Below are 17730 nucleotides of genomic sequence, written 5' to 3'. Positions count from 1 at the left end.
GCACTGACCTCCAACCTCCTCAACCTCGGACTCCGCCAGCTGGTCAACACTCCCACCCACATCGCCGGACACACCCTCAACCCCCTCTTCACCTCAAGCAACCACATCTCTTTCAGCCACACCTCCGAACTCCACTGGACCGTCCATCACTGCGTCCATTTCTCCTATAAGAAAAATACCAAGCAGCATCTCATCCATCTACCCCCCTACCGCCGCTGGAGCAAAGTCACCCAAGACCAACTGACCAGCACCCTCGTCAAAAACCCTCCACCCGACGCAGCCGAACGGAACACAGCTGCCATCAACCTCCATCAATGGATCCTCGAATGCGCTAACACCTTAGCCCCTCTCAAAAAACCCACCGCCAACCAAGGAAAGAAAAAACCAGCCTGGTTCACAGACGAACTGACCACCTCCAAAAGCCTTTGCCAGAAGCTCAAAAAGAAATGGATCCTAGAACGCACACCCGACAACCTCGCCTCCCTCAAAGACGCAAACCGTGAACACCACCAAAGGATCCGCGTCGCCAAGCGCGCCCACTTCACCGAACGCATCAACAACAACGCCCACGACTGCAAAGAATTCTTCGGCATCGTGAAAGAACTCTCAAATCCAAAAGCCAATGCCAACGACATCCCGCCCTCCCAGAAACTCTGCGACGACCTCTCCACCTTCTTCCACCAGAAAATCGTGACCATCCACAACAGCTTCAACACCGGCCCACCGCCAGACCCCACCCCCGACGTCTCCACCCGCGACTGCCGCCTCACCGCCTGGTCCCACGTGGATGACGCAGAAACCACAACAACCATGAACACCATCCACTCAGGCTCCCCCACGGACCCATGCCCTCATCATATTTTCAACTCAGCCAACGCCACCATCGCCCCCAAACTCCGCAAGATCATCAACCTCTCATTCACCTCCGCCACCTTCCCGGACAGCTGGAAACACGCAGAAATCCAACCCCTCCTCAAGAAACCCAAGGCCGACCCCAACGATCTCAAAAACTTCCGCCCGATCTCTCTCCTCCCTTTTCCAGCAAAAGTCATCGAGAAGATCGTCAACACACAACTCACCCACTTCCTCGAAGACAACTCCATCCTGGACCCCTCACAATCCGGTTTCAGACGAAACCACAGCACGGAGACTGCTCTCCTCGCCGCCACAGATGACATCAGACATCAAATGGACAACGGCGAAACCTCGGCCCTCATCCTCCTCGACCTATCAGCCGCTTTCGACACAGTCTGCCACCGCACCCTACTGACCCGCCTCCAGGAAGCCGGCATCCAAGACAATGCCCTCCACTGGATCTCATCCTTTCTCTCCGACAGAACTCAGAGAGTCCGACTCTCCCGCTTTCGCTCCAAAGCCACCAACCTCATCTGCGGCGTCCCCCAAGGATCCTCCCTCAGCCCCACATTGTTCAACGTCTACATGGCCCCCCTCGCTAAACTGGCCCGCCAGCATCACCTCAGCATCATCTCCTACGCCGACGACACCCAGCTCGTCCTCTCCCTGACCAAAGACCCACTCACCACCAAAACAAACCTCCACGAGGGACTAAAATCCATCGCCGAATGGATGAACAACAGTCGCCTGAAACTCAACTCCGACAAGACGGAAATCCTCATCCTCGGGCGCTCTCCCTCGGCCTGGAACGACTCTTGGTGGCCCGCCGACATCGGACCCCCACCCACCCCTGCCAGCCACGCAAGAAACCTCGTCTTCATCCTGGACCCGGCCCTCACCATGTCCAAACAGGTCAGCACCGTCTCCTCCTCCTGTTTCAACACCCTCCGCATGCTCCGCAGAATCTTCAAGTGGATTCCAACAGAGTCCAGAAAGATGGTGACCCAAGCCCTCGTCAGCAGCAGACTGGACTACGGCAACGCACTCTACACAGGCATCCCAACCAAAGACATCAAACGACTCCAGCGCATCCAAAATGCTTCCGCCCGACTGATCCTCGACATACCCCGCCGATGCCACATCTCCCCTCACCTGAGGGAACTCCACTGGCTCCCGGTGGAGAAGAGGATCACCTTTAAACTCCTCACCCACGCTCACAAGGCACTGCACAACACCGGACCTTCCTACCTCAACTCCAGACTAAACTTCTACGCTCCCACACGTCAACTTCGATCCGCCAACCTCGCCCTCGCCGTCGTCCCCCGAATCCAGCGCAAGACCTGCGGCGGCAGATCCTTCTCCTTCCTCGCCGCCAAGACCTGGAACTCTCTCCCCACATCTCTACGCCAGACCCAGTACCTCCTCGCCTTCAGGAGACTCCTCAAGACCTGGCTCTTCGACCGCTAACTGCAGCGCACCCCCCCCCCCAGCGCCTCGAAACCCTGACGGGTACATAGCGCGCTTTATAAATATCGTGATTGATTGATTGATTGATTTCCTGTCACTGATAGGGATCTTCCCCGCCCCCCTCCACTCCAGACCCGCCCCCCCTCCACTCCAGACCCACCCCTTAACATACACGGACCTTCACGCACCATCGTACACATACACATACACCCACGCATGTATACATCTATTCAAACACACATCCAAAAACACTGACATACATACAAGCACACACACAACACAACATACACACTCACACATCTGCACACTCACACAACACGCAATACACACCCACATTCACGCACACACAAACCTACACACATTCCCACCCCAACCCCCTCCCCTGTGGGAGCACCCAACTTACCTGCTTGCAGGGGGTCCTCTGGCGGGAGACGGGACGGGGTGCTGCTGCCAGCAGCAGCGTCCGACAGCAGAACACCGCCAGGCTATATCATGTGTCATGATACGGTCTACTGGCCTTACCACTATCCGCCATGGCCGCAGCCGGAATTCCGCCATCCTTCTGGTGGAATTCCAGCTACGGTCATATTATATCGGACGGCTGGTAGCCGTGGCGGTAGGTGTTTTTTACCGCCAATGTTATAATGAGGGCCTATGTGTACAAAGTTGCATGTGTGAATAGCCTGCTAAGGTTTTTTTTTTTTTTTTTTTTTGTAAAAGCATAGGCTCACAGCTATGTACTGTAAAAATCTCGACCCTAAAAAAAATCTTCCACCAAGAAATTCAGGCCATATTTAATTTCTAAATCGTTCCCAACTCCTCATACTTCAGAATTTCGTTCAATATTGTAACTTTATTCCTGTCACATTTGGAAAGTGTTTTGGTGCAGTGCGAATTATTGGTAAAGAGATGTTAAAACAAGGTCAAGCTTTTTCCAAGTGTATGACTTTAAGTCCAAGTTTTTGTAGATGTGTTTGCAGTCATCTTCCGTATGCTGCCGAACAGTTTCACTGTCCTGCCGCTTCAGTGTGTGTCCATTATACTTGCACCTTCAGTATTCCTGCCAAGTGGCCTACATCACATATCCTGATTGCTTAGGGTAGGGGGCCTTACCAGGGGTTGCTGTAAGGCAGGAGCTAGGTGAAGGTTCTGCAACCTCATGGCACCATTGGCTATCCTCATCACTTTCCTCAACTGCGCTGCCTGACATGGAGTCCTCGCTTTCACACGGAATTCGATTTGCTCTCTGTTTCTCCTCGATAAAAGGCTGTGTTTTGTCATCAAATGGCATCTCTTTTAGGTCAAAGACATTCTCTGCCAGCTGAGCCCGGTGCTCAGCTTGTCCATAGGTAGACGAGGTTGAGCTGTGGGTGCTGAACAGCCAGAGGGGCTTTGCTACCACTTTCTTCTTCAGGGGTATGTTATGGGATAGGCTCTTGTTGACGATCAGTCGTCCCGGAGAGAGATAATCAACCCTGTGGGGACAACAGAAACGAGATGTCAGATGCTTTCAAATGTTTACTTCTCATAGCAACAGCCATAGAGATCCACTGTGGCTTGTCACATGAGCTGGAGTGTATACTGAAACAAAGGCACATGTTCCTTCTCTTTGGACCTTTTGTGATGAGAAGATGCCATCACAATCCTGCATGCTTTGCTAGTTAACATAAAAACATGATGGAAGTACAGACCAGAAGACGGACATGATTGAAGGTAAATTGTTTCACTTTTAGTGCATCCCGAAAGTAATGAATTAGTTTAAAATTAATAATATTTCTCCCACTAACACATTTCATATTGTTAGTCGGTAGCCTTGTTTTAAAAACAAATGGCAAATCAAAGCAGGTTAAAAAAAATCCAGCTTTGTGTTATGGTACGGAACATAAAGGCCCTCATTACGTACATGGCGGGATGCCCCGCCGCCAGTCAACAAAAAACCGCCAGTGTTGTTGGCCGGCATCCCGCCACATAATGACTAATGGAGCCTCACCACCATTGATGGCAGTGAGGCCCGCCATGCTGGCGGTCATTGGCGGGGGTGGATGCTGCTCCACCCTCACCGCCACGGCACTCCCTACACCGCCACGCCTATTATGAAGCAGTTTTAAGCGTGGCGGTGTATGGAGAGATGGCGATGGCGGCGGAGCAGCATCCAGGGAGCCCGTTCCCTGCCAGAGCAGCACAACGGATAAGGTAAGAGCTGTCCGAGAGGGAAGGGGGAGGGTGTGTGTGTATGTATGTGTGAGTGCATGGGGGCGGGTGTCTGTGGGGGTGGGGATGTTTGTCTGAGTGCATGCCTGTGAATGGGAGAATGTGGATGTTGGGGTTTGGGGGGACCTGTATGTAGGGTTGGGGGATGGTGAGGGTTGGGGGGACCTGCATTGGGTTTTGGGGGTGAAGGTTGCGGGGGGGTCGGTTCAGGGGGTGGGGGCTGTGCTAGGGGCATGAGTGGGTAGGGATAGTGGAAAGGGGGGGAGGGGCCAGGCATGTCACATACAGGTGACAGGAATGATTATTCCTGTCACCCGTATGCTTTCCGCCAGGGATTATCTGGTGGGGTAATTCGCCAGGGAATCCCTGGTGGAATTGGGATCGTGATCCCACCGCCTGTCCTGCCTCACCCGCCGGGTCAAATATGCTCACAGTCAGCCCGGCGGTGGACTGTGGCCTGGCGATGGGTGGTAGTGAACTGGCTGCATATGTTCAGAATACGGTGGTCTGGGCTGCCATGCCATTGGCAGTAATGACCGCCGGCGTGGCGGTCCAGACCGCCATGTTCATAATGATGGCCAAAGTCTGTAAATAGAGTCTGAGAAGTAAACGTAACAAAATATTGGTAACAATGTTAGGCTGCAAGATCTTAAAGTTAGAAGGCAGGTTTTTGATTTTAGAGCTCAATACTCCCTCATCTGTGGCATGTGACCATCGCATGACAAGCCTCTCGTGAAACCTAAACAAATGCAGCATTCTGTCTCTAGGCTACCCATAGTAAAAGGCACATCAGCTGACTCCTGAGTTACAAAAAAGGCCCTGTCTTCTGTGTGAGAAGGGCTCTGCAAGTAAATCAGAACAGAACTAGACTTTAAACCAGGCGCTCTGGACTGATCATGATAAAGTCAAGGGCACTGAGTACTGCATATCATTTTACACACGGAATAGCTTGCACAGCCTCACCTTAAATTATTTGTGTGTGATTTGTATAAACACTGAAAAAAACACAGTTGAAATGTAAATTATAGTTCTGGCTCAAATTTGTCAAACCACTAAAATTCGCCACATATGGTTTGTGGGGCACACCAGAATAATCACATACCTTTGCATCACAAAAAACACCATACATGATATTAGGGATATAATAACTAACTTCCTTAATGACATCACTCATGACATCACCATTAACACCACTGCTTTAACCATAACTTGTGACCATCCCTTGACCGGTTTATGACATCACGCATGACATTTTTGATGGCATCATAAGTAATAATGAAATGATTACATCATCTGTGACAGCATTGGACTTAAAACATACATCAGAAAAACAACAGCTCTAAAACTGAACTCAAAATGTCATTTGCACAATGACTCGTAAGCATGTGATACAATGAGAGGCACACCCAGGAGCACAGATTCACACTACATAAAATCACTTAAAAACACACACACACCTAAGACATAATTACGCTATCAAATTGAGAACACTGTACAACAAAACCCTTAATCACACACTCAGAGCCAGACCTAGGAATAGGTATAAGTCTAATGCCACTCATTCACAAACACACTCAAACTCCATGGTTTGGCAACAAAGTCAGTGGCATACATAGGTTACACTATTGTCACAATGCCTTAGACCAGTGGGTCGATGTTAGACCCGTCAGCCTTAAAGTGGTCTTCTCCCAAATGTTTTGCTTTCTTCCCTCCTGTTTTCTTGATTTTGTGTGTTTTTTGGCCTTAGGACTCTGTGCTCTTCACCACTGCTAAGGTTTTTGTGCTCACTCCCTAAAACTTGGTAAAATTGACTTACACTGATTGGCATATTTAATTTATTATACGTCCCTAGTAAAGTGATATACTGTATACCCAAGGCTGGTAAATTGAATCCTACTAGTGGGCCTGCAGCACTTATTGTGCCACCAATTAAAGTAGCATTTTGAAACATGTCCCAGGCCTGCCATTGTAGCCTATGTGCAGTTTTAAACTGCTACTTCACCTGGACAAAAGAAACCTTTTGCGAAGCCTAAAACTCCCTTTTAAGTATATGCCCTCCCCAGGCTAGGGCCTAATAGCCCATAGGGCAGTTGCATTGTATTTAAAAAGTAGGACATGTATGTTCAAGTTTTACATGTCCATTCATTTTTTTTATTACTATAAGGCATGCCTTTCACACAGGATAACATTGGATTACCTTATTACAGTTAGTAAGTGATAATTTTTGGGAGCAGAAAGAAATGTTACATTTGATCTCTAAGAATTGTAGTTTAAGATCGCAGTGGTCAAGTCGGCTTTTAAGTCACAATTCTCAAAACGGCACTAAAAATAGGACCCTGAGACCAACTCTTCAGAACACTCCTGACCTGTGGACTCTACAGTAGAAGGACTGCCCTGCTGCTTGAGGACTGCCCAGATGCTTTAACCAAGGACTACCAAAGTGTCTCCACAGGTCAGTCGGCTGACCTGTTTTGAGCTACAGGGACACAACAGGCTGGTGGCCAGATCGGCGCAAGGCAGTACAACCCATCCCAATGCAAGTCCTCGCATCTGTAGCTCCAACCCGGTGTCTTCATCAGCAGTAATGGAGTGCAACGCATCCTGACGCAAGTCTTCACATTGCCAGCTCCAGTCTGGTGTCTTCATCAGAACTGATGAAGCACTACGCATCCCCTCACATCGCAAGCTCCAACCCTGTGTCTTCATCAAATGCAAGTCCTTGCATTGCCAGCACCAGCCCAGTGTCTTCATCGGAACCAATGCAGCGTGCCACACCTCGACTCCAGATCTTGCATCGCACCGCCAGATCGGCAGCTACACTACCACTAGCTCAACACAGCGCATCTCGACACACGTTTCTGCAACACAGAGCAGTGGCTTCACCTGCCCGATGCAGCATGATGCATCTTGACGCAAGACCACATATCGCAGCTGCTGTTCGATGGCTGCTTGACGAAGCGTGGCGCAGGCTGACATGGACTTCGCATCTTGATTCCAAGGACACAGGGTACTGTCTCAGTGGACCAACCTTGATTCTGTACCAGGTCTGCACTCCATCAGAGTCATCCTGGTCTTTATCCTGGTCTGGCATGACCAGATAACCATAATTGGCGCTATTTGTGTCTAGGTGCTATTCCTCCCTAAGTGTTTGAAATGCAATATATCCGGTTCTACCAAAAGAATTTTCTTTGTTTTGGGGTAATTTTTTTTTTTTATTCACTCTATTTTGGTATCCTGGTGTGGGGCTTATCTTGTGTTGGGTTTTCAGATTATTATTATGTGTGTGCTGCATAAATACTTCACACATTACCTCTTAGTTAAATTTGACTGCTTGTGTGGCAAGATATCAGAAGGTTAAGCACAGGTTAAATTAGTGACTTTTGTAGTTCACCCTGACGAGTTGTGGCTGTTGCTCAAGAAGAACAACCCAATGTCTAACAGTCAGGATAAGTCCAAGCAATAAATACCGATTCCTTTAAATTCTGTTTTTGTGTTGACACATTTGCCGTTCATCAAAGACAGACGTCTAATGACAGGCTTTTTTTGTGACAGATTGCTGCTTATGTTTTTTAACACTGGGAGTGGTGTTACAAACTCCTCTCACTTTGAAGTTAGAAAGAAAAGTAAAGTCAATTATGGAACGCTCTTTTTTTTATTTTTATTTTTTTAAACAAAATGTTAATACCTGTAAATGAACTACACAAATTCTACTGTTAGGAAAGTAAAAATGAATCAACATGTGTGTAATTTTGAAGTGTGATGATAACAAAGATTTTAATAGCATCAAAATAATCAAGAAACTTGGTGATGCACAAATAATAAATATTCACTGAAACCCGATTTCAGCACGTTATTATTTGTGTGTGATATAGTTTTATCAGTAAAAGTCTGTGCAAACTTAGTGGCCATTTCAATTAAATATATATTTCCTGCAAATGGCAGTGCACTGTAACACAATGCTTTAGTTGCATTAAAAAACTCACCCACCTCACATCCATTAAAGGTAGGTGGGTTGCAAAAGTTTGTTATTCTAAAAATTGATCGTGTTTTAAATTGTCTGGGATGCACTGCTCTAGATTCTGTCAAAAAGTAAGATTGGCATGTAGCTACAGCGAAGCACACCAGAGGATTCACATTATTGTATCACTGATTACTCAGATAACAAATAAAAGAACATAGAGACAAACATACTGCAAGACAAAATTTAAACTGAGAACAGTTTAAAAGTCTGTCCTCTATATGGCAACATAGCCTGTAAAAGTTAATATTTTTAAGATACTCAATTGTAATATTTTCTGTAAACTCTTGACAACAAGAGAGATCTTTCATGTTAAGGAGGCTTGTGAAAGGTCCTATACATGACACTGGGTGATAGAACAGCCAGTCTCTAAATTGTTGTTTTTTCCTGACATGCTCAGATCATCTAGTTCCAGAATATTGTCTACGAAATATCTCCCCTAAATATGGACTTCCAAAACATTGTGAAGATAATTTTCCATAGATAAGTATAAGTTCACTATTTATAACACCACATAGATGTACTTTGATGATATATAAATGTATGGTAGGAATCTGTTAATATGGAGAGTAGTAAATCTCTACTTGTCTATATAAACTTCATTTTGTCCACAGTATTTTAGTAGGCAATTTTTTTTTCCTGGGCGGTAACATACAACCAGCCCAGAGGCAGTGACTTAGAAATACAATTGGTGGCATGATTTCTGAAAATGTTGAACCACCAGGGATAAATAGAATGCTGACAGATAAAACAAGAGTGATGTTGATCTGAATTGTGTTTGTCTCTTTTTAGTTTTTAACAAGTAACCCATTTATCCTAGTGCTGTCACAATACACATGGGGCATCAAAAACAAGGTTGTTTGATTTAATCTCAACCGCTGGTAATCACTTGTGGCTGCATCCCAATCCATTGTTTTTCATTTGTATACTTAAGTGAAATGCCCTAAAGGGGTACGATTGTGCCCAGACGTGGGTCCCATCCACACTGTGCCACTGGAATCAAGATGTACCAGACGGAGGAGACCTATTAAGGGCCTATTGACTTGGCTATTGTTGTTTCTGTTCCGGTTCAGGGCAGGCCTGTCCTGTCCTGTCCTGTCCTAGCAGTTCGGGCTAGACTATTCCCACTGAAGAAGGGTCAAGACTGATTTGTATATGGCTGGATCCAAACCATGACACATTGTGTGCAAAATAAATGGACTGGGCTGCAGCCCGAGTAATTACCAGTGGCCGAGATTCAGTTAAGCATTCCATCCATCACTTTTTTGTATACTTCAGTACGACACACACAACAGAGTAGCGAGTCATGTTTATTTTCAAATCAGTCTATTTTTTCTAGACCATCTGTTGAGTATAAAACTTGTGATGAGAGGTTTTAACAAGTACAAGGGTTTTTGAAGATTAATGTGGGAGCGTAGGTAAGTCCTGTTTTTTAGGATGGCTACAGACAGCGTTTTCCAGATTTCTTGCTCCAACACAAATACATACAAAGAAGGGAATTGCAAGAGCCTCTTCTACTATTTGTTCATTTGGGTTAGTCCACTTCTGACCTTGTTCTAAACTGTGACATTTGTCTTTAATTTGCGTATCATGTAAAAGTTTCTCCCCACCCCTTGTGATGTTGCACCAAGGACGATGATCCACCTCAGCGAGTTGTGCTACTAAAGCGTTTGTTTCCATTCTTTCCCAATTCCTAAAGTTTCATACCCTCCTACTGATGTTGCACTATGAGTGATTTTTTGAAAGCCAATGTGAAGTTCATACTAATGCACACGTTTTATGCCAAATGTGATATCTTACTACTTAATTTCTTCGCTATACTATATGAATCCTCAAAGCAATAAATAAAGGCTGTCTTGCGCGGAGTCTGATAGCTATCAAGAGCCTACACTTTTTTATGTGATCTTACTATAGCCACCAGGCCTTAAACAGCGCTTCATGTTAAATGTGACTTCAGAATGCAGGTAACCTCACCTCAGATATCCAGTTCCACCTGAGCGATCCCAAACACCCTCAAATGCCCCAGACACATAGTCCAGACAAACAACCCTGAAATACTAATCAATAACAAACATATTCTCAGACTGGGCTCCTTTTAAACTGACCAACTCTTTTTGTTTTTTATTTTAACTAAGGACGTTCAAACTTGCAGAAAAACCCCTGTGCCATTTCCTCGCATACCCCAAGAAACCAAAACACCCATGTGGGTAAATACACTTTCTCTCAGGTTACCATAAACAGAAATTTGAGCAACATGTCGCCTGGTCTGAAAATGGGAAGATTCAATTTCAATAAAGTATACTGTTCCAATGATGGTTCAAGTTAGTTTATTGAATACCCGGGAAGTAACTAGGAGCATCAGCTCATAGGAGAACAAGCCCTCGCCCACCCAAGGGTGCCATGCTTCATCATTGGGCTTTGGTTCCCCTTAAGCCGGGGCTGCAATGCTGAATGGGCCCCTCAAGAGGCTCTTTGCCAGAGATCTTTGTTTCGCCAAATGGGTTTGTAATTGTGCAACCTAGGTGTACACTTTCTGTCTCTTTATCTCTCTCTATCATGCTCTCTTTCCTCCCTGCTTTCTCCCTTTGCCACTGGTTTGCTCGCTTTCTTTACTTTATTCTTTTTCCCTTCCCTTTTCTTACTTTGGTCAAGGTCTTATGATGAAATATGAGTCCTGGCCCCCAAAAATGATTAGCAGTGCCCAGTACCTGTTCCCCCAGCACAAATGTGACATTGCCAGTACAGCAAGGTCGATCTGCATAAGTGCATTGGATGTATCAAGCAGATAACCTTGTCACTATGTTGAATGAGAAGAGCTATGGTGTGGGCCCGACAGACTGAGTTTAACCCAACCTACTGCTGGACCAATATAGAAGTGTAAATCAGTTACATCACACACACAAAAAACCCCAAGCTAAAGGGATCTCTTTCAACATGTTCATTCTTGATGTCACAGTGCACCCTGCTGGAAAATGGCTGAATTTCTCCTTCTAGGTTACAAAAAAAGGGCTCAGGTTCTCATTTTCTCTAATAATTTTTTTTAAAGAAATTCACGTGTATCCTTTGTTTAGAAAAAAATAAATAGCACTGTTGTTTTTGAGAGGTCTCGCCTACTAACAGCACATTATCTGTCTTTTGTGAGATCAATTGTTAGTTTATAGTGTGCTAGGAGCCTGCCCATTGTTGACTATTTTTAGGGTCGAGGGCAAAGTGTTCTGTCCCTGCTGTAATCCCTTTATGGGCTTGTAACCACGCCCACCACACGCCCATGAGTTTGGTTGGTTTGTGGGCTTGCCTTTTTTAAATTAGCTTGCTTTTATTAGTGGAAGGCATGCGTAGGTTATGCCTTTTCCGGTGTTTAGCCCTCCTCGAGCGCACCAGCCAACTACTGAAAACATACAAGGCTCTGTGTTTTCCGTATAGTTTCCGGACTACTTTTTTCTATTTATTTCCTACGCAGTGCTATCTCGCTGGGCAGTAATCGAGCGCTTTGCATCACATTGACCCTGTTACATGGATAATTGCATTTTTGCTGATAATACTTTTGACTGCAAGCAAACTTCTGTTTTACTTTTTATTTTTAATATATGTGGCAAAAAATGTCCAGTTTGGAATTTACAACGCAAATAGCTCTTACTGAAGCAAATGCGAGACCCATTGCATTGCAAATGCTTGTTTGGCTTTATCTTCATTCTGATTTACTTGCTTTTTATTTGTCAGCTTATGTTTGTCCTTCCCCCTCGAGCATGGATGCATTACTTACCTCCTTCCACTGCTCCCTTCCAGACCACTTTTTGTTAAGCACCCCACAAACATGCATGCGTTTTCCCCTCATGTATTTTCTCCACCCTCTGCTGCGCTACGTGTTTCTGTCTCTGGCCTGTCTGCCTCTCTCTGTCAGCTCCACATTGCTCGGTTGCCTCTTTGATTTTCGCCCACCCCAGGAGTTGCTCTGCCCCATTCCTGTGCCACCATTCTTTCTTCCTCCATGTTGCTTCCCCAGGGCGATGCTACCTACACCCAGGTAACTTCGTGTTGGCTTCGCACTTGTAGCTGTCCCTCGTCACATGCTTTGGCCGTATTATTTCCCAAGTTTGTCATTTTAACACAGAATCATCCTGTCAGGGCAAAAGTTTAATCTCTTTATTACTAGCTTAAAATCTGAATACAGCAATCAGCAACAGAAAGGTGACTGGTTTACCTTTGCAAACTGCCTGCCCCTAAGCGATGCCACAAGTGGCACTTTTATTGTAATAATGGATCTGTTTGTGCTACAAACATTTGTGCAGAACTGCAATTATTCGGCAGATGACTGATTACGTAGGAATTGTGATAAATCCAGACTTTTGCAGAAAAGGGCCCAGTGTAATTGTATAAATTCTTATGGCCGCACATAAAACGCTGTCACCTCAAGTTTCCCAACGTAGAGAAACATGCCATATAACTACGCATAGCTGAATGTATACCTATTAACATAGAACAGATAAACAATATCTGTAGATACCCTGTTTCATCAAGTAATACATTTCTTTTGTCTTTCTGACATGGGCAAAGCAACAACGCCAGTGATTTTCCTGAGGAAAATAGTAGAAACTGAAACATTATAAACCAGAAACAGGAAAATATATACGTTAAAGTAACAGGCCACCATGCACAGTGAACAGTAGCAGTTTTCCATGCATTAAAAAATATTTGGAGGTAGCAAATTCTGGAAAGATTTCTAATAACGTATGAGGAAAAAGTGTATTTTTGGACTGTGTATCGCTAAAATAATGGTCATATGATGATCCCACTGTTGGGTGGAATAATTATTGTATTCGATAAAATATAATACCAAGAATTAATCAGGTATGTTAATTATTGCATATTATGAGCTTTGCTCTAAAACTGGTCAATAACGTGCATTTTGGGGTTTACCAGCCCATAATCGGTATACCTTGGTATTTATCGGGTACGATTCACCCATTAAGTTTCAGTAGGTCCATCCTGCCCAAATATAAAAATATTTGGAGAAACTTTATTGTGCACCTTATTATTTCTGTTAATTGCACCATTTTTTAATTGTGATCTCTGCACAAGCAGGTGTTTGTGCGGGGATTGCATTTAAAGGGAACTGTGCATTCATAACCCAAGGATTTCAATTAAACACTCAACGGGGCCTTCTCACTAAGGTATTACTAGGACATTCTGTAGGGCTTTTCTTGTACATTAGTCATTCAGCTTCCCGGGGAGTCCTCTCTTTCTATGCTCATACCTCATCTCGTTGTATGAGTCATCATCATCTGCCTCCCACTTCCGGACACTCTGTTGGTGTAGATATAGCACAAGGGCAAAGAGGGCCAGAAGAACCAAGCCCATGGTGAGGGTCACAGAAACACCCACGATGATGCCCATTGTGCTTTGCGTGGCTGGAAGGAAAAACACAAAAAGGAATGTTGAACAGTTTTGCAAGTATTAGTAGCACATAACTGTACTAGGCACTATAGTAAGAGTACCTGATGGTGCTGTGGCTCGAGGAGGCCCTTATTCCAGTCTAGTTTTTCGCTATTTAAACCCCCGGAAAAGACTGTGACACCTACAAGTTAAAATCAAGCAATACAAACCACAGAGATCATGGCACTCCAGGCCAGCAGCACTCATCATCATACCACCTTACCATAAGAAACCAGTAGGGGGCACTGCCTTCTCAGTACATGCCAACATACTCTGGAATCTACCAGCCAGCATTAGAAGCACACAGTAGCATATACACTTCTGAAGACAGTTGAAAACATGGCTAATTCCTGGATAACTGCATCACCACGTCCCGACAACAGATCTCAGAAAACAGTTGTACTTTTACAACCCATGAAGTATAAACAACTCCACCAAAAACTCCTTTTGATATGCAAGTAAGCTAAGAAGGGCTAACGTATGGTTCACTGTGGCATAATATAGTTATGTTCTTGCATAAATAGCAATTTTGGCTTACAGTAATACTGAAATCATAATATGCTGGGATCAGCAACAAATTATAACACTTAAATCCACATTAACATATCTGCTATGAGCTTTGACCATCACCATGCAACCAATAAAAATAAAATAATAACAGGCATAGAATATCTCAAGAGATCTTTGACACATTTCCAGGCAATTCAGAAGAGTTGAATACAGTCCATCAATGCAGGTAACAAATATCTATACAATCCGATAGCTTCTTTACATTCCACAAAGACACTCAGACATGGGATAATAATAAAACAGCCCAACCCAACAGATCTCGCCAATTTTCTCCCCGTCCCAACGATACCAGTTTAGGGCCACAACTATAAACAAAATCTCAGATTAGACAAACCAGTGCAGTAACCATCTAAGCAGACTATACCATAGGAAATACAATAAAAGGACCTGCATACTGAAAACTATAAAACTGTTCATCTGTCTCTCACATTTCATCACCCAACAAAGTGCTACGCACTGCGTCCAATAAGACGACAACCACTTCTCGGTGGTCATCACGCATGGCAAGGAAACACTTCCCACATAGGATCAAAACAAAGACATCTTCCTTCCAACCACATACCATGCTACTTATGATGGCAATTGCTTCAGCGCTCCATATGGGGCTTATAAGAGCTATACAAAATCCTGCATTACAATACAATACATTGTAATCTTCAAATTTTGTACAGCCAATTCATTTTAGTGAAACAGGACTACAACTCCAGAAATGCATTGTGTTTTTATATCAACGCTCAGACCTGGAAAATGTCCGCCTCTTGGTACAAGAAATTGACTTGTAAACTTATAATATAGTGAACCCAGTCTGGATATCAACAGCCGCTTCAGTTAAATTGACAGCTAAGTATTAGATGACAATATTGGACTTAAGAGAAAAAAGATCTGATGTTGACTGTCTGGAATATGCTCCACTTCTTACTTGTCTTAAGCATTATTGGTTTTAAAATCTTTCTTCTATGTAGTGTCCTGCACTCGGTAAGAGGCATACGGTCAGGGGAAGGCAGGGCAAGACAGAGGCACGTGAACTCAGGCAAAGCTATGCACGTCAAAGCTCACTTCTGAGTGGGCTTTGATTGAATTACTGGTTGGAAAAACAATTTTGCTTGTATCTGTGCTGCATTAGGGAAAGCTGCAAGTATACTAGGTGCACTGCTGCATGTTGGGTTGCCACCTTTCCCATGAAAAATACTGGCCTTATGTTCAGGTTTTAAGATTGCGTAAGGACCGGGACTCGATACTTAAATAGAACTTTACATAAAATCGCTGGTATTCATTTTCAAGATGATCGTTCTCTCTTTGTTTACTTTATTTATTTGACTGGGCTCGTTAAGGCATCTCTAGAGCACATTTTAAAGTTATTTATTTTTATATTTACTGTGCAAATTATGTGCTAATGAGTGGAAACCTATCCGCTTTATGTGATATTGCTAGATTTTAACCAGCCAGGACAATAAATTGCTGGTCATATAGATTTTTAAAAAATGGCTACCCGACTTTTATGGAATCATAAATCCAGAGAATTGCTTATAGGGCTCTGTCATTACAGTCTCTCTTCAATATTCGGCCAATCTAGCACCCACACGTTTTAACCAAAATTGCCCATTTTCCTCTCCCGGTCCTTTCACCCCCGCCATCCTTGTGGTCTGCAGCTCAAACTTTATGAGAAGAGTAGAGTGAAGCCACTTGCTTTTTGCTTCTAAATTGTTTAATCACGTTTTCCTTTATTTCAGAATATTCCCTCATCTCATGACTTTGAGACAGGAACCTTGAATAAATATTTGTATAGGTTTGCTCTGTGTACTCTCAGCCACGGGGGTGACGAGTGTGAGGGGGGAGTCCCCCCTCAGAGCACATGCATATTTGTCCGGCTGTCTTGGGCTGGCCAAACACACATGTGCACAGGGATCTCTCCACCCCAGCAACACAGTTGCTGCGCTGAAGAGAGGCTCCCAGTCTGCCTGGGAACGCCCTGGCTAGGCGCTCCAAGCCAATCCTGACAGTGCTCTGAGCAGCGTCAGGATTGGCTGCAGGGCAGGCTGGGAGCATGTGCCTGCCTGCAACCAGCAGAGGAGCGGAGCTCGGCATTCAGGTAAGTTATTTTTATTGTATTATTATTTTCTCCCAAAACGCCACTCCCCTCTGCTTTCCCCAGCGCTGCCCCGTCCCACTCTCTTTTTAATACCGCAAGCCGCAACTTTTTTTGACACCTAGCTAGGGACAAATTGATGTGTCTTAGAGCTAGAAACTGCAGCAGAAACAACTCAACTTTTTCTTCTATCTCATATCTTACTTCCTATCCTTCTCTACCCCTACACTATTTCTCACCTGTTTTCACTTATCCACTCTGATTTTCCACCATTCTCTTCCCCTCACCTTCTACATTGTCTTCACTTCCCAAGCACCTTCATGCCTTCAATTTACACACACTCGTGAATTTCCATGCTTCACTGTTCCGCACCACACTCTGCTCTGCACCACTCCCTTCTTACCATTTCTGTATTTGCTAGCTCCTAGGCATTTGTCTCTGCTACAGCTCAGGTCTTTTCTGCTTTCCCTTGTATTAGGGTTCACTTGCTGTTTCAAGATTTATTTTGTGAGTAGATTACCCATCTTTCACATTGTCCTCTGCACAGCACTCTGACAACTTCTTCTAAATGTTATCTTTATTAAAATCCACATCCAAATCCATTTAAATGGCAAATGACCTGTGTATAATTGTTCTTAGTGACAGGCAAGAGAACTGAACCACAGGTAAAATAAGGTGATTTGCTAGAATCACACAATATGTCTAAGAAATGAAATTAGGATTAGGACTCTGTTCTGGTTCAGCAGACAACACTTTACTCTAGAGGCCACATCTGTACAATCGCTGCCGATGGTGTGTGTCCCTTCCTAAAAAGCATGCCTTGTGTATTTAAAAATGATCAAAGGGGATATCCACACATGTACAGAACTTGCTACAGATCTGCTTACCTGAAGAGTGTTGTGTGGCTGAGATGTTGAAAGACCAATCTACCATCACTCACCGATTCTGACATGAAGCTCTAGTGCGCATGTTCCAGAGCCCACCAGGTTGAGGACTGTGCAGCGATAAAGGCCAGAAGTGTCTGCTGTGATGTTTTGGAGAGTCACAGAAGCGTGGTGATCATCTATATGCCGGCGCAGGGGAAAAAAGA

At 44.6% G+C, this 17730-nt stretch overlaps 1 protein-coding gene across 1 annotated transcript in view; it reads right to left on the bottom strand.

The window, feature by feature from the left end:
- Positions 1-2473: 2473 nt before the first annotated feature.
- The window catches only part of LOC138268534 (immunoglobulin superfamily member 11-like), a 39003-nt gene continuing 23746 nt past the window's right edge, over positions 2474-17730 (bottom strand). The window contains exons 5-7 of the mRNA XM_069218259.1: positions 17581-17703; positions 13806-13959; positions 2474-3797 (exon numbers count right to left, since the gene is read on the bottom strand). Coding sequence (XP_069074360.1) covers positions 3395-3797; positions 13806-13959; positions 17581-17703 — 680 coding nt within the window. The 3' untranslated portion in view covers positions 2474-3394. The remainder of the gene's footprint in view (positions 3798-13805; positions 13960-17580; positions 17704-17730) is intronic.

The sequence above is a fragment of the Pleurodeles waltl genome, chromosome 12 (genome assembly GCF_031143425.1).
Source record: "Pleurodeles waltl isolate 20211129_DDA chromosome 12, aPleWal1.hap1.20221129, whole genome shotgun sequence".
In the NCBI taxonomy this organism is placed as follows: Eukaryota; Metazoa; Chordata; class Amphibia; order Caudata; family Salamandridae; genus Pleurodeles; species Pleurodeles waltl.
The sequence above is the reverse complement of the archived record's forward strand: the minus strand, read 5'-3'. Positions and strand labels throughout refer to the sequence as shown.